The sequence below is a fragment of the Macaca nemestrina genome, chromosome 16 (genome assembly GCF_043159975.1).
Source record: "Macaca nemestrina isolate mMacNem1 chromosome 16, mMacNem.hap1, whole genome shotgun sequence".
Taxonomy (NCBI): Eukaryota; Metazoa; Chordata; class Mammalia; order Primates; family Cercopithecidae; genus Macaca; species Macaca nemestrina.
Window position 1 is genome coordinate 13,827,876 of NC_092140.1, and position 24,356 is coordinate 13,852,231.

General features: G+C 46.8%; 1 protein-coding gene and 1 long non-coding RNA gene across 8 annotated transcripts in view; one reads left to right on the forward strand and one right to left on the reverse strand.

Moving 5' to 3' along the window:
* LOC139359058 (uncharacterized) overlaps nucleotides 1–24,356 on the forward strand; it is a 126,075-nt gene that overhangs the window by 47,699 nt on the left and 54,020 nt on the right. The window lies entirely within an intron of this gene.
* LOC105477862 (citramalyl-CoA lyase) overlaps nucleotides 1–24,356 on the reverse strand; it is a 313,469-nt gene that overhangs the window by 14,964 nt on the left and 274,149 nt on the right. For 3 of the 6 annotated variants that reach the window (XM_011734752.3, XM_011734742.3, XM_011734759.3), the window contains exons 8-9: nucleotides 19,727–19,846; nucleotides 18,595–18,722 (exon numbers count right to left, since the gene is read on the reverse strand). The exons of 2 other annotated variants lie outside the window; for them this stretch is intronic. In XM_011734752.3, coding sequence (XP_011733054.2) covers nucleotides 19,751–19,846 — 96 coding nt within the window. In that variant the 3' untranslated portion in view covers nucleotides 18,595–18,722; nucleotides 19,727–19,750. One more of the 6 variants, XM_071081077.1, reaches the window with a different exon arrangement.

Here is a 24,356-nt window from a genome sequence, read left to right on the forward strand (position 1 = left end):
AAAGGATACTAAGCCTGAATCTAGACATAGTTGGAAAGGATTCTGAGCCTGAATCTAGACATAGTTGGAAAGGATACTGAGCCTGAATCTAGATGCAGTGGGAAAGGATACTGAGCCTGAATCTAGATGCAGTGGGAAAGGATACTGAGCCTGAATCTAAATGCAGTTGGAAAGGATACTGAGCCTGAATCTAGACGCAGTTGGAAAGGACATTGAGGTTAATTAGCAATGTCTGCCCTTGACCCAGAGGGGAGTAGCAGTTGTTTAGAATGTATTTACAATCCCTGCATAGGCATTTTTCAGCTTTGACAGTTTTCTTCTTCTGACAAATACTCATTATTTTCCACAAACAGATCACAATCTAACTGTTCCTTCTTGTATTAACCTGAGCCCACAGCACTGGAGTGGTGTTGGGTCATCAGTCCTAGCACAGGAGAAAAGTCAGGCATTTACAAAGGCAAAGCCAAACAGAGAGTTCTTGATGAGAGTTTAAAATTCGGAGGACACAGGAAAGATTTATTTATTTCATGTATTGTACATCTGTTACTCATATGTGCTGGGCACTATCCTGTTTTAGAAATATTCACTCACTTACTAACAACCCTATGAGATGAGTTCCAGTAATATCACCATTTTACAGAATGAGACAACTGAAGCCCAGAGAGGTGAAGTAATGTGTCCAAGGTAACACAGCTTTGTGTATTCAAGCAGTCTGATAACAGAGTCTTTGTGATTAAATGACACCGTGCAGCCTCTCTGCCATGTACACATTTCTGTCTTGCTTTTCCACTGGTATTGTGCCTTCTTTGCTTCATGTTTGTTTTCCAGACTAGACTGAACTTTTGAAGGGTTTTCTGTTCTGCTATGTCTAGGTACCTCACATAAAGGAAGAGCTCGACATGACTACTGAATGTTAGTGCTATGATTTTAGGAATTAATCACATTGAATTTGAGTTGTTTTCTCTTTTTGGTGGCTCACTAGCATGTGCTTGTGGAATGGGACTCTGAGTTATTTATTTCTTTTTTTTTTTTTTTTTTGAGATGGAGTCTTGCTCTGTCGCCCAGGCTGGAGTGCAGTGGCCGGATCTCAGCTCACTGCAAGCTCCGCCTCCCAGGTTTACGCCATTCTCCTGCCTCAGCCTCCCGAGTAGCTGGGACTACAGGCGCCCGCCACCTCGCCCGGCTAGTTTTTTGTATTTCTTAGTAGAGACGGGGTTTCACCGGGTTAGCCAGGATGGTCTCGATCTCCTGACCTTGTGATCCGCCCGTCTCGGCCTCCCAAAGTGCTGGGATTACAGGCTTGAGCCACCGCGCCCAGCCTGAGTTATTTATTTCTATATCCTCAGCCTCTAACACAATATAAAGGAGAAGACCTCCCATTTGTTTATTTATTCATTGACTCATTCATTCATTCAATGAAAATGTATTAGGGTCAGGCACCATACTAGTTGCCAGGAATGAGCAAAGTAGACAAACTTTCTGCCTCTGTGGTTGAATCCAGCCTCACAAGAGTATGATATAGAAAAATGATGTTGATATTCTTTAAATTGGACACACTTGTCTGTTTTACAAACAATACTACTAGATTACTTTGCATTGCAACCTATCAGTTCCCTCCCTACCACACTCTGTGGGGAAATAATATTGCAAACAGCTATTTTATTCCTATTTTACCTTACCAAGGGCATTGGTTGCCCATATTGGTCAGATCTAATATTCAAAGCTCAGGAAAAGCTTTTTGGTGCAGAACCGATGGAAGAATGATCGGGCTCCCACACTGTGAGGCGGGGCTGCTTCATTCCTTTTGTTATATGAAAAGCTTCCAGCATTAGTAAGTGATGACAGAGTACACTTGGCTTCTGGTCTTTCTTTGAAGGCTGGCCTGTAGCGTGCTGCCTGGAAGCAGGAACGATTCCACAAATGGTCAGGGAGCTACCCTCCTCCAAACCTCCCTTCACACCAGGTCCAGGTGTGTAAACAGAGCAGATGGGCCTCTGCCCAGGAGGAAGGGAGTTCTGAGAGCACAGAGCTGGAGCCAAGCATGACACCTTTCAGGATTTCTTTTTCTGCCGCTTCTCTACACCAAGGCTGGACCTCAGACATTCTCTCCACTCCTTTGCAAGTTCTCTGTAGCTATTGAGGATGTTAATTGCATCAGATTCCTCCGTATAGAGAAGGAAAAAGCTCCTTCCAAGAACCTGCAGGGAACAGGTGGCAGACTGGAGCTCTGGTTACTTTTTTGCCAATCCGAGTGCTGTCCATCACTCAGCACAGCCTGACCGTCCTCCCTGGGATGAGAGGTATCCATGGGGCGCAGTCAGAGGAGTCCCTCGCAAGCCCATGCCCAAAGTCTTGAAACCTGGATATTTCAGATCTTATGAAACCACCTGCTGGGGCTCTCTATTCAGGGTCTTTTTTATTTTTTTGAGATGGAGTCTTGCTATGCTGGCCAGGCTGGCCTCAAACTCCTAAGCTCAAACTGATTCTCCCACCTCAGTCTCCCAAGTAGCTAGGACTACAAGCAAGCACTACCATGCCCAGCTTTATTTATTTATTTATTTATTTATAAATGATGGCGGGGAAGGGGGTCATGCTATGTTGCCCAGGCTGGTTTTGAACTCTTGGCCTCAGGCAATCCTCCTGGTTCAGCCTCCTGAGACTCTGGGATTACAGGTGTGACCCATCATGCCCAATTAAAAAAACTGATACACAGTTAGTGAAAAATGTGGAAATACAAAAATGTAAAAAGAAGAAAAAATAAAAATCACCGGTAGTCTTATCACTCAAACACTGTAATTGTTAACATTTTATGGTATTTTCTTCCAGTGTTGTGATTTCTTTTTCACATGGTTATAATCACAGGTAATAATTATAGGAGCCAACATTTGTCCAGTGCCTACAGTGTGCCAGGCACTGTGCTTTGTATGTATTAACTCATTTCAGGCTCAAAAGAGCCCTTAGCAGGTAGGTACTATTATTACCCCCATTTCACAGATAATAAGACTGAGGCACAGGGATGTTAGGATCTTGCTCAAGGTTACTTAGCTAAGAAGCCTAAGAAGCGGGAGAGCCAGGCAGTTCAGCTCCAGACTTGCATTCGCAGCTTGGTATGTTTCTGAACTTGACTTTACAGGAAAAGCATTTTCTTACCACCTTCAGAAGCACCAGTTTTAGTGGCTGTCTAATATTCCATCAAGTAAATATCTCGCGGTTGACTTGGCCATACCTCTGTAATTTACACGATGCAACTGTGAATAAAGTAGTATTTGCCAATGAGGCTTTTTTGATATTCTGAATTACAAAATTTCTTTAGGATAAATTCCCAGATCTAGATGCAAAGGGTAAAAGAAAACACTACATCTGCAGATAAAAGCCAAATATTCTCCAAGCCACCCGCTGTGGGGTTACCCATCCTTGGAGGCATTAATTCTTTCTTAATCATCAGGAAAGGTTTAAAGCATTTCATAGGCAGAACATGTTTTGATGCTTTAAAAGCACTTTGGGAGGCCGTGGCCGGTGGATCGCCTGAAGTCAGGAGTTTGAGACCAGCCTGACCAACATGGAGAAACCCTGTTTCTACTAAAAATACAAAAAATAGCTGGGCGTGGTGGCAGGCGCCTGTAATCCCAGCTACTCAGGAGGCTGAGACAGGAGAATTGCTTGAACCCGGGAGGCAGAGGTTGTGGTGAGCCGAGATTGCACCACTGGGTGACACAGAGCAAGACTTGGTCTCAAAAAACAAAAACAAACAAACAAACAAACAAAAAAACCAAAAAAACTCAAAAAAAGCTCTGGAGGTCCTTCAGTTCCCATTCAAATTCTGATTTTCACTCACACTTATTTTCCTCACATCTGATTATTCTTATGTAAAACAACAATAAAATGAAATGTTAATACACATTTTTCTGATTTGAAAACTTGTAAGTGTCCATTTTAGAAAATAGGGAAACCCCAAAATCCCCTGTAGTGACATTTACTTATTTTACTGTTTATTTTATTTCTTGATGATCACAGTGATGGGTGCTCATTGTCCTCCATTTGGAATGTACAGGAAAGTGGAAAAGCAACAAAGTGAAATAATGAAATGGAGGCAAACTTCTCAGAATTTTCCCTTGCCATTCAATATGTTTAATCTGGCAGAGTGTCATGGCTCACGCCTGTAATCCCAGCACTTTGGGAGGCTGAGGCGGGTGGATCACTTGAGCCCAGTAGTTCAAGACCAGACTGGGCAACATGGTGAGACCCCATCTCTACAAAAAATACGAAAATGACCCGGGAGTGGTGGCGCAGGCCTGTAGCTCCTGCTACCTGGAATGGGGTCCCAGCTGAGGTAGGAGGATGGCTTGAGCCAGGGAGGTCGAGGCTGCAGTGAGCTGAGATCGTGCAGCTGTACTCCAGCCTGGGCGATAGAGAGACCCTGTCTCAAAAACAGCTACAACAACAACAACAACAACAAAACACGTTTGATCTAAAAAAAAAACCAAAACCAAAAACAACAACAAAAGAACCCTTTTTTATGGCTGCATGAGAATTTACATCTAAGAGACTTTTAGATTGCTTCCCCCTTTTCTTCCTTTTTTTTTTTTTTTTTTGGTCTCACACCTGGAGCTCGGTTCTTGGCTGACTTGCACGTTTGCTTTGAAGGATAACGAAGAATAATTGGAACAGAATGGGGGTGGGGGAGGGTGGACAGAATAAGAAAGGGCTCCACTGCCCCCAGCTTTCACTTCCTAGAACAGGGCCAGAAGGGCCCTAGGGTGGCTTCAAGACACCCTTTTGGCCAGTCACTAACAAAGTGATGTCATGTCACTCACCACAGGCACATAACAGAAGCTCAGTACATACGTGCTGCAGGGCGGATCAATGGACGGACTTGATGGGGGTCGCCATGTATGAACTTTACCCTCTTGTTGTAACTCTACAGTAATGGTCATTGCATCTCACCATTCCCTTTATTAACAAAAAGAAAAACAGGTATGCATCTGTGATCCTAGGTCCTGGCCTTATTAGGATCCTAGAGGAGTGACCAACCAGAGGTCTTTTAGCCCAAGGCAAATAATTGTGATCAAAGCTTTCTGCATCTCTCCCGGGAGGTCCTCGGCTGGAGAGAACAGCCCAGGACCAGACCCTCCAGTGTGAAGCACCTCCTTTCCCTCTGAGACCTGTAAGCAGGCCAGCCCTGTGGGGAAAGGGGAGAAGGAGGCAGATGTGGGGGAGCAGGAGAGGTTGGGGAGGTGTACTGTTCTGGGGGAGGCAGGACAGGACAAGCTGTCTTTGCAAAGATGGCTCAGAGCCCACTGAGCTCCCAGTTGAGCTTCTTACAAGAGGGAGGCTGCCCTGTCAGGGCCTCTTTTGCTCTCTTGAGACCCCCAGGGAGGGCAGCTAAGCTCACCTCTGCCTTGGGGGGCTGTGGGACTCACTTCGCTGAGCTGTTACTTGACGTCTTTGCTTCCATTTTCATAAAAACTGTACAGTTTTGAGCTGACACTGGGACAAATACTGCTTTTTACATGCTTTAAGTATATATAAGAAAAATAAAATTATGTAATATTAGTTATGAAGCCTGACACTGCCATTGTAGAGACCACACTTTTCTTTTAGGTGACATTTACAGGACAGCCATCCACACATGTGTGGCTGATTTTGAAAATTCAGCATGAGACATTTCAACATGATGGCTATTTCAGCCTCTTCTGCAATCATTCAGGGATGTGAATGTGTGTAAAATTAGAAATTAGATCATGTGGGAGGAATCAAACAACTCTTACTTATCAAATCAATTCATGAGATCCAAACATAATTATGGAAACTGGTTTGAACTTTGCTTTTTAACGTTTAGCATAGCCAGGAGTTCCCAAATCATGTTACAATGTGTCCCTTTCACTGCTAATGGAAAGGCCGCATTTCAGCTTTCGAGGCCAGGGAGTTCTGTCTGGCTGTTTCTCTTTTTAATCTGCAAATGGGGGGTTAGACTAGATTCTGATTTAATGAGTTTGGGGTGGGGCTCAAATATTAGTATTTACCAAAAGCCCAAGAAATAATTGTAATATCAGCCAAGGTCCAGTCCATTGGCTTAGGTGACCTCTAAGTCCTGCTTTGGTAAGAAAATGCTGTGCTTTCTAGAATTAAAAAGTTTGTTTGTTTATTTATTTTAAGAGATAGGGGTCTCACTCTGTCATCCAGGCTGGAGTGCAGTGGCACGATCGCAGCTCACTGCAGCCTTGAACTCCTGGGCTCAAGTGATCCTCCTGCCTCAGCTTCCTGAGTAGCTGGGACCACAGATGTGTGCCACCATGCCAGCCTAATTTTTTAAAATTTTATTTTCTTTTGTAGAGATGGGGTCTTGCTTTGTTGCCTAGGCTGTAATTTAAATTTTTACATAAAAGTAAGGAAATCAGATTCATTTTGCCCATAATGCTACTTAAAAACATCTTCCTAAATTCCAATTTCATGGAAGTCCACAAATTAAACTTGCTTCATGAGGCCGGGCGCGGTGGCTCAAGCCTGTAATCCCAGCACTTTGGGAGGCCGAGACGGGCGGATCACGAGGTCAGGAGATCGAGACCATCCTGGCTAACACGGTGAAACCCCGTCTCTACTAAGAAATACAAAAAACTAGCCGGGCGAGGTGGCGGGCGCCTGTAGTCCCAGCTACTTGGGAGGCTGAGGCCGGAGAATGGCGTGAACCCGGGAGGCGGAGCTTGCAGTGAGCTGAGATCCGGCCACTGCACTCCAGCCTGGGCTACAGAGCGAGACTCCGTCTCAAAAAAAAAAAAAAATTAAAAAAAAAAAAAAAACTTGCTTCATAAGGGACACAAACTTCACAGAGTATTTTGGGCAGATCTTACGAATTCTGAAAAGTTTTGTTTGCTTCACATTTTTATATTCCCAAGTGAGTTTTAAGCCAGTTATCCAAAACAAATTTATTTTCCACCTTTAAGAGTCAAGATGTCAAAGTTTTTGATTTCCAGGTGGAAATCATGGAAATCTAAAGGATCAAAAAGAAATGTTTACGGATAGAGAGAGATAAGAAATAGAGATATTGACTTCTTGCTGTTTGCTAAGGATGACAATTCCCTGTGTGCGTGTGTCTGCGTATGCGTGTGTGTGTGTCAGTGGATGTGTGTATCTGTGTGTGTGATGTGTGTGTATGTGTGTGTGTGAGTGTGTTTGCAATGAGCCTCTGCTGGGATGGGGGAGGAGTAGCCAGTGCTGGGGGAGCACCTTAAAGGAACTTTAAAGACAGATGGTGGCAGGCTGCGGCCATGGGGCCAGCAGGCTCCTGATTTCATGGCAATGTCTGCCTAGCAACCCTCCTTATTGAAGACCGTGTCTCCAGAACTAGCCAGGTTTTAAAATGTAATTCAACTTTGGAGATGGTTTTTATTTTCTTGTTATGAAACCTAGGCGCCCACACTAAGAACTCAAATGACTGCATGCCTGTGTCTGCTCCTGAAGACGGTCTGTGGCAAAGTGATGCTAAGGTTGAAACCCATCCATCAATAGGTCACAGGAAATAGAAAGATCCAAGTTCAGTATTTGGATTAGAAATCCAAGTCAAAGACGGAACACTGCCATCAGAAATGTGCGATCCTAAAAGATATTTATTTGAAAGTTTTGAAAAAAGTAAAGCTCATGCCCTGGGGCTTCTGGGAGTATGTACAAAATACAATAATTAAATTAAGTCCAGCAGTTAAAGTTCCTCATAAAAAGAAAAAGCTGGAGTGCTTCCCAATGGGGAATGCTTGACTTAAAAGAAAGGTTTTACTCTGTGGCCTGAAGGTCAACAAACTGGGACTCTGTGGGAATGGATAACATTTCTTAAAGGGGTTCTTAGGTCTTCGTTTTGTTGAAAGAAAATAAAAGTAAAAAGGGACAAGTTTTGAAAATTCAAAAAATGAAGGTGCAGTCCTAAAATCATCACAATTTTTATAAACGCTGCACGGGAGGCTATGAAAACATGTTCTCTTTTCTGAGCACTAATCTAACACATATGCCCTTTGAGAAGGAAGGGAAAAGGCCGGTGGTGCTTTCTGAACAAACCACTTTAAAATACGCTCATTTTCATAGGCAGTGCATGCAAATTCATAGCCCATCCATTGGCTATTTATTTTGAAAACATTTACCTTAAGTATTCTCGTGTATTTGACAATTTACAATTCCTTATATGACACGAAGACTGATCATATTTTAAAACGCTTTTATGAGGCAAAGTTATAAAAATGACCATCTTGGGCCACATTGTCGTAACCTAAAATGGAATGTTGATCATCCTTTGGAAATACCTGTTTTGCTACTAATCATTTGTTGTTACCTTTCTGGTAATATCTCCCCCAAAAGGAATAAGGTTAAGAATAGGATAGAAATAACATTTTATAAGTTAACACCATTCTAAAATGTATACTTTATGAGTTTGTGTGTACATATAAACTTGATGTGAGGTTAAACTTTCTCATTTATAAGCATCACTCTAGGCTTTCACATGAGTTTCAGTCACTAATTTGCAGATCATCATCTTCCTTGTGACTTACATAGAAGCTGAATGTTGGCTTTGCATTAAGACAGAGTGATCAAAGGTAGGATATTGGGAATAGCAGCTTTGACTTTGGGAGGCTGAGGCGGGTGGATCACTTGAGGTCAGGAGTTTGAGACCAGCCTGGCCAACATGGTGAAACCCCGTCTCTACTAAAAATACAAAAATTAACCAGGCATGGCCGGGCGCAGTGGTTCACGCCTGTAATCCCAGCACTTTGGGAGGCCGAGGCGGGCAGATCACAAGGTCAGGAGATCGAGACCATCCTGGTGAACACGGTGAAATCCCATCTCTACTAAAAATACAAAAAATTAGCTGGGTGTAGTGGCGGGCGCCTGTAGTCCCAGCTACTTGAGAGGCTGAGGCAGGAGGATGGAGTGAACCTGGGAGGCGGAGCTTGCAGTGAGCCGAGATTGTGCCACTGTACTCCAGCCTGGGCGACTGAGCGATACTGTCTCAAAAAAAAAAAAAAAAAAAAAAAATAGCCAGGCACGGTGGCGCGCACCTGTAATTCCAGGTACTGTGGAGGCTGAGGCAGGAGAATCACCTAAACCCGGGAGGTGGAGGTTGCAGTGAACCCAGACTGCACCACTGGACTCCAGCCTGGGTGACAGAGCAAGACTCCATCTTAAAAAAAAAAAAAAAAAACAAACCCACAAAAACCCAAAACAAAACAATCCAAAAAATAAAAAACAAAGAAATAGCAGCTTTGGCAGCAACATTTAATTTGCTGACTAATTAGCAGCCTCATTGACATTTCTACTTTGATTCCCAAAGTACAGCATTATCTGTCTGTGCGTTTGGGGACTCTCTGGTAAAATGGACACCCTAAATGTCCTATGCCAAGCCCACAGTCAAGGAAAGATTGTGGAATGTCCTGCAAGCAGCTCATGGCCTAAGACATTCGATTTACCTCCAAAACACACACAGAATTAGACAAACATAGTTTGCCCGTGTTGTTGTTTTCTTTCCTACATTTGTTATTTTTGCTTTTGGAATTGTGAGGGGAAGAAGGAAGAGATGGTAAAATTATAAGGCAGAAGGAAGAATCCAGCAGGACTAGATGGAAGGAGACGTGATGCAAAGTACGGTGCCCATGGGGGATGGAGCATGGGAGCGAGGCCCGCAGCCAAGAGGTGGTGTCGAGGGAGCCAGCTCAGCATGGCGCTGCAGCCTCTGTCCTTGGGGTTGGCATCAACACCATGCCTGCACCGGGCCTTCTTCCCTTAGACAACCCAAGACATTTTCCAGCCATTCAGACCAGCCCCCAGCAGAAAATCCTGCAAAATGTGCAGGGGCATGTTGAGTCTGGGAGGCAGGCGCTCAGGGACCTACAGGGGCCGGGGGACATCAAGGCGCGTTGTGAGGTGGCACTGGCCTGGTGGCAGAGCTTCCTGGCTGTGTTTTTGATGACTGGTTGTTTGAATTGTGATGAATTTGAATATCTTTGCTGGGGTCAGGCACTGTCTCTGGGGGAGGCAGTTGCTGAAAAGGAGGCTTCGTTATTTTTCTCATTGTTTCAAAAAACACATTCGGAGCTTGCTCACCCTACAGAATTGATGAACGGGGGAACCTGATGTGGAAACATGAATCTGAGGCGCTCGAGCAGGAAGGAAGCCGTGTGGTTTAGTGGAGAGAATTTGGAGAGTTTAGTGGTAGTCTTGGTTTTGCCAGCAGTGTGACCTTGAGCAAGTCCCCTAGCAGGGCAGTAGTCGCACAACTCCAGGAGGTGCACCAGCGTTGCATTTTTTTCTATGTGGATGGTGCCCCCTTCAGCCAGGACATTGGTACTGCATAATCCTCCAGCCCTTCAGTGTCTACAAAATCAGGGGACTGGACAAAATGATCAGATAAGAGTTTACAGTCAGAACATCTCCAGCACTGAGAGAAACTTCCATAGGCCAGCAATGGAGCTAGGAGATTGTCAATAACAACGACAACAACAAAAGAGCAACGCAGCTCCCAAAATGCACGTGGCTGTGGGAGTGTGCCGCCCTTTCTGGTATGTCCCAGAATTTGAACATGTTGTCCTGTGAGAGCATATACTTCATCTAGTAATCAAAGTAAATATGAAGGCCAGGCCAGGTGGCTCATGTCTGTAATCCCAGCACTTTGGGAGGCTGAGGAGGGTGGATCACCTGAGGTTAGGAGTTTGAGACCAGCCTAGTCAACATGGTGAAACCACATCTCTACCAAAAATACAAAAATCAGCAGGATGTTGTGGTACGCCCCTGTAGTCCCAGCTACTCAGGAGGCTGAGGCAGGATAATTGCTTGAAACCAGGAGGCGGAGGTTGTAGTGAGCCAGTATCTCACCACTGCACTCCAGCATGGGTGAAACAGACCCTGTCTCAAAACTAAATAAATAAATAAATAAATAAATAAAACTAAAGGATAAAATGGGGTTGGCTGAATAGAAATGCATATTCCAGCCAGCTCTGCACAGTGCAATTCCCAGACTCGACTGTGCGCAGGTTTGGCCTCTGGGTGGAAGTCACTTGATCTTTACTGAATGCCTACTATGTACCAAGCATGATGCTAGGTGCTTTAAAAACACTGTATTTACTTACTAGTTTTTATTTCTCTTTATTTTACATTCATTCTTTTAAAAAATTATTTTAGGGGCCGGGTGCAGTGGCTCAAGCCTGTAATCCCAGCACTTTGGGAGGCCGAGACGGGCGGATCACGAGGTCAGGAGATCGAGACCATCCTGGCTAACATGGTGAAACCCCGTCTCTACTAAAAAATACAAAAAAACTAGCCGGGCGAGGTGACGGGCGCCTGTAGTCCCAGCTACTCGGCAGGCTGAGGCAGGAGAATGGCGTAAACCCGGGAGGCGGAGCTTGCAGTGAGCTGAGATCCGGCCACTGCAGTCCAGCCTGGGCGACAGAGCGAGACTCCGTCTCAAAAAAAAAAAATAAATAAAAATAAATAAATAAAAAATAAATAAAAAATTATTTTAAAAAATTATGGTAAAATATAAGAAACAAGATTTACCATTTTAACCACGGTGGCATTAAGTACATTCATATCGTTGTGCCACGATAGCCCTCCTCTTCTCCAGAACTTTTTTCACCTTGCAAAAATGAAACTCTGTACCCATTAAACAGTAATTCCCCATTGCCCCACCCCCAGCCCCTGGCAACCACCATACGCCAGGTGCTTTTGAATACAATAGTTCATTTAATCCTCCATCACAGGTTAGGGGCTCTAGAAGCAGATGCTCAGGCAGACTTTAGGATGCAAGATGCTAGGGAACAACGCCCAGGAAAGGAAGGAGAACTCAGGATTAGTGTGAAGGAGAAGTTGAATGGCCAAGCAGACCCAACAAAGTCTTGGCTAACCCCAGTGGAAACTATGGCATGTATATGCCCTGCCAGTGTCCCACCTCTGGCCAAAATGGTGGGGGGCCCTGGAAGGGTCTTGGGCAAGGCAGCGGGGTGGGGAGCTGTCTGCTGACTGCATCTCCCCAGCCTGGCAAGCGGGGATCCTGGAAGTGGAGCATCTCTCTGACTATCACATCCTCATAGCAACTCTTGGAATTAGGTGTTATTTGGGTAGCTGAAGAGGCTGACGTTCAGAGAGAATAAATGGCTTCTTCTGTCCGCACGTGACCTAACCCATTAGTAGTAAAGCCAGGATCAGAACCTAAGTGGAGGAGGGAGACTCAGGTCCTGATTTTAATGAACACATTTTCCACAAGCTCATGCTGGGGATGAGAGGCAAGAGCAGGAGAGGGATCAGAGATGTGTGACAATGTCCAATATTCAAGGCATCCACACTATTTTTGGGGACACATACATCTAAACAACCACTATAATGAAAATCCAATCCATGCAACAGAAGGACTAAGGGAAGAGCAGCAAGTTGTCTCTGGGGGAGCTGGGAGGACCTCACAGGAGTGGCTTTCAAGCTGTGTCTTGAAGAATGCTTTGGCGTTTGTTGGGTGTCACAGAGAGGGAGGGTTACAGCTTGTGCAAAGGCTTCGGAAAAGATCAGTGTGGATAGTGGCCAGGGCCTCTTGAGAGAGCTGTGCTGTCACTGATGTGGGTACACAGGGGCGGGGGCAGGCAGTGGCTGGAGCTCCCTTCTGCCAGCCTGGGAGAATCTCCTAAGAGCCGCTGCGCGAATTTCAGGCCCTGGAAATTGGATGGGGAAAAATGGATGTGCCCTTGTCCTCATGTGGGGTTTGGGTTACTAGCCAGCACAGTTCTCCCAGAAAATCGAAGCCAGAAGTTCATGTTGGTTTTTACGTTCTTCCTTTCACAGAACTCGAAAGACCACCCCCCTGCCCCTTTTTCACATTAAGCCAGATGCCTAGAGTGTGTAGTCTTCGGGAGAAACTCCACCACAGAGCTCTCTGAAATGGAATGTTCATTTTTCTCTTGATTCTATTAGTGTGTCTGATTATGAAGGAAATTTGATTCAGTGTTTAAAAACAAAACAGAACCCAGCCAAACCAGCTATTTGGCGTTATGTAAACCAAAGAAATCCAGTTTCTTGTCACTGAAGCTCTCCCTTTTAGCCAGCTATTTTAACATCATCATATAGCCAGCGTTCGGCCTCTCTTGTTTTTTTGTAAGATGGAGTTTTCAGCGTATCAACTCTTTTATTTATGTAATGAAAGGAATCTCTAAAGTTCCTTCCAGGCCTGGGGCTCCAATCCCCAGGGAACCTCTCCAGTTTTCTTTCTTTCTTTCTTTTTTCTTCTGAGACGGCGTTTTGCCCTTGTTGTCCAGGCTGGAGTGCAGTGGCAGGATCCCGGGCAACCTCTGCCTCCTGAATTCAAGCGATTCTCCTGCCTCAACCTCTTGAGTAGCTGGGATTACAAGCACGCACCACCACACCTGGCTAATTTTTTGTATTTTTAGTAGAGATGGGGTTTCACCAAGTTGGCCAGGCTGGTCTTGAACTCCTGACCTTGAGTAATCTGCCCACCTCAGCCTCCCAAAGTGCTGAGATTACAGGCAGAAGTCACTGTGCCCGACGCAGTTTTCTGTATGTTTACATGTTGCATGCAATAGTGAGAGAGAAATTTTCACCAACAGAGGAGTCTCACGCAGTTTCGGGATTCCTCCTCAGTCAGTGGTAGGCACAGGGGAGTTCAGAGGCTGTCTTACACCCATCCTCGTGACAGCCAGCTTTGTCCTGTGTCCTGTGACTTAGGTGCGGGTAGCTAGACTCTGGAAATCTGGCCCCCTTCTACACCTTCCAGAATGGGTTGGTTCTTGAACAAGAGCTTGTATGGGAGAAAAGCACCTTAACTTGGCCAAATTCTGCCCTAAGCCTGAGGACAGTTTTCCAATTCCCTGCGTATGAGCAAAGGGGAATGGGGCCAGGATGGAGTGTGTCTCTCTGCAAGTTTGAAAGGCTGTGTACAAACAGAAGGCCTGGCCTCACTCCTCAGACCTCAGGCCGGCCTCTGACAGGTTGAGGACTGCAGTCTGGCAGAGCTCCTGCCCACCAAAACTGGAGGGGAGAGGGAGATGAAAGGTGGAAGAAGTGACTGGTTTCAAAGCATATGGCCTGTAGTTTTTCAAACGTTTTTAATTCCTAATTCGCACCTCTCTTGTTATCATCACACACTGTAGTAGCCAATGGCACTTTTTTTGCGTTGACACTTGACATTATTTTAGGCTTCTGCTCCTCCTTCGGCTTCCACAAGGGCATTCTAATTTCAAAAGAAAAGTTCATCTGGAATAAGTCCTGTGACTGGCCCCTCTGGCACCTAGTCGGGTTCAACAGGTGTTTGTTGAATGACTAAACGAATGAATGAAACAAATCCCTTCAAAAAGTTCGGGGACATCTTTACTCTCAGCAAAACTTCCCCATTTCCTTCTTAAACTTGCGATTACCACTTAGAGTGGCCTCCAGGGATTCCCAAGGGAAATCGGCAAAGTTGACTTCATAGTTTTGCAAAACCTCATAACCAAAAAGCTACCAGAAAGGGAATGTTCATTTTCCTCTTGATTCGAATACTGTGACTGAACACAGTGGCCGATTCGTCCCTCGGGCTTGCGGCCTGGCGGGGTGAGGCCGAGGCTTCGGTCAAGGAGACCACAGCCAGGGAGCTGCACCAGGAGCCTGCGGGTCCCCTCGGGGCTCGTCGTTCCGCGTGGCTTGGGCGCGGATTCGGGGCTGCAGGGACCCTGGGGCCGGCGGGACCCCAGAGCGTGCGCGAGGGCCCCGCGCAGGTGTCCGGCCTGTGAGCGGGGTGCACGGGGGTGCTGGGGCCTGGGAGACCCGAGAGAGACGTTATTGTTACAGTGTAACGAGTCTGATTAACATGCTCCTGACACTTTCTCTTAGTTTCTCGGGCTCCTAGCAACAGCGCACAAAGGCGCGGGATTGTCCCGGGCTCGGGCTCCACCGGGACATGGGGCCGCCTTTGATCTGCCACCATTACAGCCGGGCTGCGCGACAGGCGCGAGGGGTCCGGGCGGCCCACGGCGGGCGGGCGAGCGGGGCCCACAGTCCAGGCCTCCTGGGCCGCCACGCTCCCCCCGGCCCGGCCTCGGCCTCGGCCCCGGCCCCGGCTCCGCGCGCAGCCGGGGCGCAGGGGACGCAGCCTCGGGGCTCCGCAGGGCTCGGCATCTGCGGCCACCGCGTGTCCCCTGCGCTCCTCCTGCCCGCGGGGCCGCCCACCCCGGCTCGCGGTGCCCTTTCCGTCGGAAGAAGCAAAAGTAAAACCTAGCCGGTCACTTACAGTGGGAAAAAAATAAAAATCATTTAAAAGGAAGGGCATGAGTGACAAAGAAGTCCCAAATGATTTTGTCAAAACAGAACGAACTCGCCCCGCAGGCTGCAGCGCGCTCGGCGGAAACGGGGTTTGAGTGGCCGCCGCCGCCCAGGCGCTAACGACGGCTTCGGCCCCTTCCCGCAAGTCGCTCTATACGTCGTGGGCAATTCTTATTGACTGGGAAGGCGATATGCTGCCAAGTAACAACTGGAATTTAAACAAACGACCACCACCCCCTCCAAAGCCAGCCGGCGCAGAGCTGCTGGGTCCCACGCGCGGACTTGCGGGCGCCAAGCGGGGTCTGGGAAAGTCACGGACCCTCCGTGGGGGCCGCGCTCAGGTACCCTGCTCCGCCCGTGGGAAATACAGCGCGGAAAGAAAGTCGAAGACTTTCACGCTGAAATGCTGGGGTTTCCGCTCCCCGCGAAGATGAGCCGGGAAGCATGGCAGGGGCTCCGCGGGTGACACGGACCCTCAGCCGCGTCCACGAGCTCGGGGCCTCGCAGGCCGTCTCAGAACCTGTTTTGTGCCATTCATTGCTTTTCTAGTACTAGAAGAAAGAACACACAGAAGATTCGGTTTTCCACGGTAAACCGAAATCGTAAAAGCAGAAGGTCCTTCCAATTAAAACAAAACAAAGAACCCCGTATTCCTTTTTTCTCCTCGTGGCATTGTTACAGAATTACAATGTCCCCAATGAAGCACGTCAGTTTCCCGAACTCCTGCAAAACGACCGGGTGCAAAAGTGTGAATAATAATATGTCTATTTTAGAGACGGGGGAAAACGACATGGTTTGTTCTATCTGCCCAGCGAAATATGCCAGGGAAGGAGTTACTTTCAGATTGAAATCGGAGGCGGTGAAGTCTTCATCCCGCAGGACTGTTTTCCCAGCCGCCCCTGGAGGAGAGGAGGGGAGGGCGGCTGGGAGGACTGACACTGGGACATCAGCCGGGAAGGCTCCCGGATGCCGAGAAACTTCCTAACTTGTGTTCACAGACACTGCCCGACTCGGACTGGAGTTCCCTCCACCGTTTCAATAAAACATGACTGTATTGATATAATCCTCTATACATTAAAATGAGGTTGTCACAGATTGTCATTAAGACCTCAGTAAAACAATGAAGACATTATTGGGCACCCCCCCTCAGGCAAGGTATTAGGGGAATAAAGCAATCTACACCACACGGGTCCTATTGAGATTAATGAAAAAATTATGCAAAAAAAAATCTCAATTTCATTTTCCCGTGACGGGGCTTTGCATACATACAGTCAGTCTTGCCTTGCACCTGATGATTTATTAAACTAATCTACAGCGATCACCACTGATGTTCTCGACTCAATCTTGTCCCGGCTCATTTTCTAAGTAATTGTTTCTCATTAGTTCTGATAATGTTTTAATAGTGTTACCCATAATTTAGACCCCAAGAATTAATAACAGGGGGGTGATATGGCTAAACGGCTTGTGATGAGCTACACAAAATATAAACAGGTATGGTTTCTAATTAGTCAGATTAGCTGCAAGGTCCTCTTCTTGTCACCCATGCCTGGCTCAGGAGCCGGGCAGCTGTCACTTCCCCATGTCCGGGGTGCCCGGTGAGCTCAGTGGAGATCACTCACCCACCCTTGGCTGCTCTCCCACCTTTCCCAGGGCACCTGGGCCCACCTATGGCACCACAGAGATGCGGGTGGGGAAAGAGGGGGAATACCCTTTGCCTTCCAGCATCTTCTTCCTGGAGTTTTGTTCTTCAAGGACTAAGGCACCATGGATTTCTGATCAGGACTGAACTCTCTTCTGGGACCCTCGTCGTTTGGGTCTCTGTTCAGGGAATGGGACTTTGGTCCAGATTTGTGACTCTCATAGGTCCTAGTCTTATGATCCTACCCTAATAGGGACCATGGATTATGAGGAAGATAATAAACTGGACATTTGGGGAGACTGAAACAAGGTGGTTTTGTTTGAACAAAGCAGTTTGGGATGAGGGCAGGGGCGTGGCGAGCAGTCTGACGTGGTTGGGACCTAGGAAACCATGGCCTGGGAGTGGCCAGCAGCGGGAGACCTAGCCAGTCAGGCCTCCGTACCACCCAGGGACCTTGCGGAGGGGCCTGCTTTTCCCCAGGTCTTAGGGCTCCTTGGCTGGGGAGGTCTTGAGGAGGCTCCTCTGTGTGGGGCGGGCTGGCTGGCTGCCTGTGGGGCCAGGGTGCAGACTAGAATGCAAGCCCTTCATCACCTCAAGCCAAGGGCTTCTTTGGATTAGGCTGGAGGATGGGAAGGGTAGTCAGACTGGGGTGAGGGCTGCCCATAGGAAGGACAAGGTGGGGTTTATTTTCTTCTTTTGCTTAGGACCAGCCCTGCCTCCACGGTTTCTAACACCCTCAGCAGGTGTGTATGGCAGGGGCAGAGTGAGAGAGGCCTTCCTTAGTCTTCCCACTGCCAAGCCATCCTCCCATGCCTCTGCGTTCTGAGCAGAGGGGCGGCCTGGTGTGCGCAGCGTGGTCCTGGGTTACCTGGTGCGCACCTGACTCCAGGAGTCCCATCCTGGGTGGGTCTCAGCTGCAACAGTGGGTGCTGTGGGTGCTCCTACAGGCACTGCTGCTGCTGCCCCGTCTGGGGTCTGGAAGTAGTGTGGCTAGAGGCCGTTCGGCTCTCACGTTGGTAAGAGGCCATCTTCCTCTTTCCCGCCTCTGAGTGAGGATGGGGCTAGCTCCCACCTTCCTTTCTGGCCACTCTGGGGCAGCACAGGGCAGCCAGGGTGGAGGGTGGCACTGCTCTATGAGGGACCCCACGGAGCGTGTGCCATCTCTATTCAGGAGCGCTCTGTCTCCTGGATCCCGTGTTTGGGAAATGAGTTGTTGTCTTTACAGAATGATGATCCCCAGAGTCATCTTGCCCAGTGCTGACTCCCCGCATGGCTGTCCCTCTCTGCTGTGCACTGGGGGGGGAGGGGAGGGTGGGGGTCACCTGGTGGCAGTGGGACTCTGCGGCCGTGCTTTCATGTGATGGTGCCTCTCCTGGTGTCTAACCTCAGCTCCACTCACCTCTCGGGCTTCCTGTGGGAATTGCAAGAAGTGGGGAAAAGGAGAGGCCTGGTTGGGGCTCACGCTAGGGGCTGCGGAGGAAATAATCCAAAAGGGCGTAGGAGGAGGTGAAAAATGAAAGTAAAAAACAACTGTTTTCTATTTACAAATTTAAATAAACAGAACAGCCTTCCCCGCGGTGTTTGTCTAAGAGTAGCAGTGTTGCTGCTGTGTAGGTCATGAAAAGGTTGGTGTAGAGTTTAAAACTTCCCATTCTGTTAATTTCTTAAGGAACAGTCGTCCAGAGTCTCGGCACAAAAGCTCATGATTTAATGAGGAACAGAAACAAAATCTCTGATTGTTGGTGTTTCAAACTTCATTGGCGTCCTCTGGCAAGCACAAGTTGATCCCTCTGCAGCTTCAATACCCTTTAGCCTTCAATATAAGAGTACATGCTGAATAGGGAACAATGGCTGGTTGTTATGTTTATTTACCCTTACTACAAGCTGGGTTAACCTCTTCAAAACAGCTTTACTAAGCCCGTTAACCACACCACCCATCTGACCTGCAGCCGCATCTCTAATGTGATGCAAATCTTGCAGGGGCCACATGCACCAGCTCGGGGGCATTGTGTCTCCTGAGACGCTACAAGTTTATGACTGAGGGAGTCCTGTCTCGGCCATACATTTCCAGGGGGAAATGGCCTCAATGGCAAACAGTTAAACGGGAAAATAAAGGGGGAGAATGGATGGTCGTGTGTTTCTGCACATTTATTTTTTAATTGCCAGTAACGGTTGACCCACAGCATTCACCCAGGATGACAGCTTTCCTGTTCATCATCTAGCGGTTCAAGGAGATGGATGTTTCATTTTGTGGCTGGAGGTTAATAGTAACCAGTTTTGAAAGTTTATTTTTAGAAAGTGTCTTTTTAAGCCAATATAGTGCTTAGTATCCTTTTCTGATGCCATCTCTGTTGTTTTATCAGATTACTAGTGAAATAGAGATGAGCCCTTAATGTTGTTGCTATTTTTTAAAGGCCTGGCTTTCTTAAAATTATTTGTGGTGTCAGCTGTACACATGAACAAGCAGGAAACATTTAGTAACATGAGAAGGGTGGAGGGAATATGTCTATTTGGGAAAGACCGTGTCATTGAAGACCTACTTTCCTCTCACAGCCCAGCTTTCCCCAGGATCTTACCTCCCTGTGAAATCATAAGCCCATATTTGTAACACACTAAAAATGATAAAGTCATAAACTTGGATCCAAAAGGAAAAACGTTCATTTTTTTTAGGGGAATAACTGGCCAGTAAGACAACAACAACAAAATCGTGATTCACATGAACTGTAAATGGAGTCAGGTCCCAGTCTGGCATCCTAACACGTTGCTTTGAGTATTGTGGTTTGTCTTTAAGAAACCCACTGTATATGTTCAGCCCACCTGATGAGAGCTTCATTTAACAGATCATTTTTCCTTGATGGAGGTGGCAAGCGTAACAATGTTCTGGGCCTGCTTCAGTAATGGCATGTCGATCATACTCCCTTGGAAAGTAAAGGCTCCCTGGAAAACAGAGAATGCGAACTTTCCGAAAGAATGCTCAAATGATAGGTTTCCTTTCTGTGCACACTTGCACAACAAGAACACTTTAGATTCCACCTGAATTATACTGACTTTCCTACCCAACTTTTGAGAAAGCCAAAGTAAGTTACAGAGGAGAGATTTCTTTTTTCTCCTAAAGACGGGAAAAGAATAAAAATCTTCAGCATTTTAATGGAGAGGAAAAACACATCGGACACAAGACAGGAAACTGTTCAGTTAGCTCTTGAAATCAAGCAGAAAACAGCTGTGGGAGGAAAATCTAAATACTTCCCTATATATTTTTGAAATATTATGTAGAACTTTAAAAGCAGGAATATATTCTGGCAACTGATTATTGTTTTAAAAATTTGTACCGTCAGGCTAATGGAAAAATCTTACCGTCTTGCTGTAACATAATTGAGAGGTAACGTGATAAGGTGATGAGAAAATGCAAGGTAGGATAGTACTGAGTACAAAGAGATGAGTCTGTTGGTGCACACTTACAGACCATTAGAATGACCAGGGACTGCCGGGCGCCGTGGCTCATGCCTGTAATCCTAGCACTTTGGGAGGCCAGGACAGGCGGATCACCTGAGGTCGGGAGTTCAAGAGCAGCCTGGCCAACATGGTGAAACCCTGTCTCTAATACAAAAAAATTAGCTGGGCATGGTGGCGCATGCCTGTAGTCCCAGCTACTTGGGAGGCTGAGGCAGAAGAAGGGCTTGAACCCAGGAGGCGGAAGTTGCAGTGAGCCAAGGTCACACCACTGCACTCCAGCACGGGCAACAGAGTGGGACTCCATCTCAAAAAAAGAAAGAAATACCAGGGACATGAGCTGTAACAAAAGAATCACAGATCTGTTGAATGTTAAGATGAGAAGGCATCTCTAAAATCTCCTGGAATAGCCCCATTTTACAGACTCATTTTTTAAAAAAACTTCTACCATACTTATATAGACTGTGTCAAGTAACCTAAGCCCTGTTCTATATGAGGAAACGGAGGCTCAGAGTAATAAAAGAAGGAAAAAAAGAAATGATCTTCCAAGGTCATGTGACTAGGGAAAGCCAGAGCTGGGGCTGATGCTTGGGTCTCAGAGCTTCAAGCCTTCATCAGAGATCCCCACATTAAGAAGACAAGGTAGCTTCTTTAAGTGCATCAGCAAAAGACAGATTAAATGGACAGAAAGCAGCATGCTCAGAACCCAAAGTTAATGTCTGGTTATTTGTGTTCTTTTCATCACTTCCTTTTGTTGCTTACAATGATAGCCCTTCATCCTAATCCACCCTGCTTTGACCTGTGGGCAAGGATGCTGGTGGGAGTGGGGTGCAGGGGTCCTTTGATATCTGGAGGTGTTTGGGGCAATCCTAAGGCACATTGATGACAGTCCATTTGCATCTATTGCAGCTTGTTTCTGGATTTCACAAGTACCACTTCCCAACAGTCAATGCTGATGTTACTCAGCGCTGCTGGGAAAGGAGTGCTGGGCTCCCATGATGAGGGCTGAGAGGTAATAAGTTATGGTTATACATAGGATGGAGGTAAAGAAAAATGGGGGGAATCCCTAGCAATGACTTTTGGGATTTATCTTTCGATTGAGAGAGATTCTAAGCCTACTAGGATCAGGATTTTTACCAGTAGTGGCCAACCTTCTCAGCCTTAGAATGATGACTCTTACTCATATGAACACCTGTGTGGCCTAAATTCCTGTACTGCAAGTCACTTCCCAGTCCTCTTGTTTTTACTGTTTATACCCCCAGATTGTCCTTTCCATAACTTAATTCAGCCTCGAGCTGATGACCAGGAGGAATTTTCCTAATTTGGCTGGAAGTTCCGAGGAGGTCCTGTAGGTTGGCGTTACGTGGAAATCAGGGCCTGGGTCACATGCTGTTTTACAAGGCAGTCGTCTAGTTTTCTTATTGGAGTAAATGATGAAGACCAAAGGCCTCTTGGTTATCTGCCCACCAAGTGGATTATGGCCCTGTAAAACAGCACATCTGTCCTGCTAGGGTTTAAACAATAGGCTGGGGAGACGAAATTAGCATAGACGCACATGAAATCAAAACGGTGCACAGAGAATCCAAACGGTGGCCGTGAGTCTGTGCCACGTTCCCGAAACTGCTTTGGGTTCCATGTGCATATCAAAGATGAAAAACACTTCACATAGTTTTTCAAGACTGGGAGATCATTTCTTCTATGGTGGCAGGTTTTGCTTGATTTTCTTTAATGAAGCTTAAGGTACAAAACAACATGTAGCATATTTGTTCTGTGTCCTGCATCTCTGCAAATGGATGATTTCAGTGTTATGAACGAAACTGCCTAGCATGAATATTCCCAGGCTCTCACATAGCCACTTGTAATTTAGGTGGCATTTTTTTAAACATGTGGATCTATAGGTGAGATGAAAATAGTCTATTGGTCAGGATTTGGAAAAATGCAGTTCATCAAAAAGCTACTTGGATTTTTGGGGAAGGTTTGAAATCTTCCTTAATGATTATATTTTATATTTATTTATTTATATATTTTTTGAGACTGAGTCTCACTCTGTTGCCCGGGCTGGAGTGCAGTAGTGCAATCTCGGCTCACTGCAACCTCTGCCTCCCAGGTTCAAGTGATTCTCCTGTCTCAGCCTCCCAAGTAGCTGGGACTACAGGTCCATGCCACCACATTTGGCTAATTTTTTTTGTATTTTCAGTAGAGACTTGGTTTCACCATGTTGTCCAGGCTGGTCTCGAACTCCTGGCCTCAGGTGATCTGCCTGCCTCGGCCTCCCAAAGTGCTGGGATTACAGGTGTGAGCCACCGCGCCCGGCCTCATGGTTAAGTTTTTTAACACCCATGCTACTGTCATAATAATAGCTATAATTCTTTGAGCAATTCCTAGTCTGGGGCCTGTTGCCTGGCACTTTAAATACATTATTTCACGTAATGCTCATAACAACACTTTGAAGTAGATACCATTATCCATCCGCAGTAAAACTTTTGTTTTTTAGTTGTGGCAAAAACATATAACATAAAATTCACCATCTTAGATGTTTTTAAGCGTACGGTTCAGTAGTGTTAACTCTATGTACATTGTGCTACAGATCTCCAGAGCTTTTCCTTCTTGCAAAACTGAAACTCTGCAGCCCAGGCGCGGTGGTTCACGCCTGTAATCCCAGCACTTTGGAGGCTGAGGCAGATGGATCACCTGAGGTCAGGAGTTCAAGACCAGCCTGGCCAACATGGTGAAACCCTGTCTCTACTAAAAACACAAAAATTAGCTGGGTGTGGTGGTGGGCACCTGTAATCTCAGCTACTCGGGAAGCTGAGGCACGAGAATTGCTTGAACCCGGGAAGTGGAGGTTGCAGTGAGCGGAGATCGTGCCACTGTACTCCAGCCTAGGTGACACAGCGAGACTCCATCCTAAACCTCCCCCCACCCAAATCCCTGAAACTCTGTATCTATTAGACAATTCTCCATTTCCATGTCCCCCTGCCCCCAGCAACCACCATTCTACTTTTAACAAGGATGCCAAAAGTAGAATCCTTGGGTTTCACTCTGTCACCCAGGCTGGAGTGCAGTGGCATCATCACGGCTTAATGCAGCCTTGACCCCCCAGGCTCAGGCCATCCTCCTGCCTCAGCCTCCCGTGTGGCTGGGACCATAGGTGAGCACCACCATGCCCAGCTAATGTTTTATGTAGAGACAAGGTCTCCCTATGCTGCCCAAGCTGGTCGCAGATTCCTAGGCTCAAGTGATCCTCCTGCCTCGGCCTCCCAGAGTGCTGGGATTACAAGGCATGAGCCACTGCCCACCACCATTCTCCTTTCTGTCTTTGAGTTTGTACTCATCCCCTTTTAATAACTGAGGAAACTGAGGCAGGAGGAGCCTAAGAAACATGTGCAACTTGGCCCTGTAGTTAGGAAATATATAACAGAACAGGGATAAAGCTGATTCTATCTAATGGCAAGCCTGTGCTCTTAGGGGCCTGGTGATTGAAAAGGGTTCTCTGAGTGTGTTCTGTGACTCCCTGAATCAGAATAATGGGCGGGGGGGGGGGGGGGGCTTGTTAAAATGCAGATTCCTGGGCCCAGTCCCACAAGGTTTGTGCAGAAAACCTGGAGGTTGACGGGGACTCCTCTGGTGATTCTAATGCATATGCATGTTTGAGAGCTTCCATGTTTTAGCTCCCCCAGGTAGAAATGGTTAGGCCGGCTTGGATATGTAGGTCTATAAACTGAGGAGCCCTCTTGCAGCCTTCTGTAAATGATGCCTTTCTCTTGTAAGGCATCCCCAAGATGCGAAATGGCAGAATTTTCTTAGGTTAATCACCACTTATTCATTCATCCGTCAAGAATGGACCGAGCAGCTCCCTTGTGCCAGTCGCTTGGGACAGTGAGAGGATGCGACTTGGCCCTGCCCTTTGGGAGCTTACCATTTGCTGGAGGGGAGAGGGAAGGAAGAAGCAGGTGCTACCTGATGCAACAAGAGTTGGAGAAAAGGCCAGGGTGGT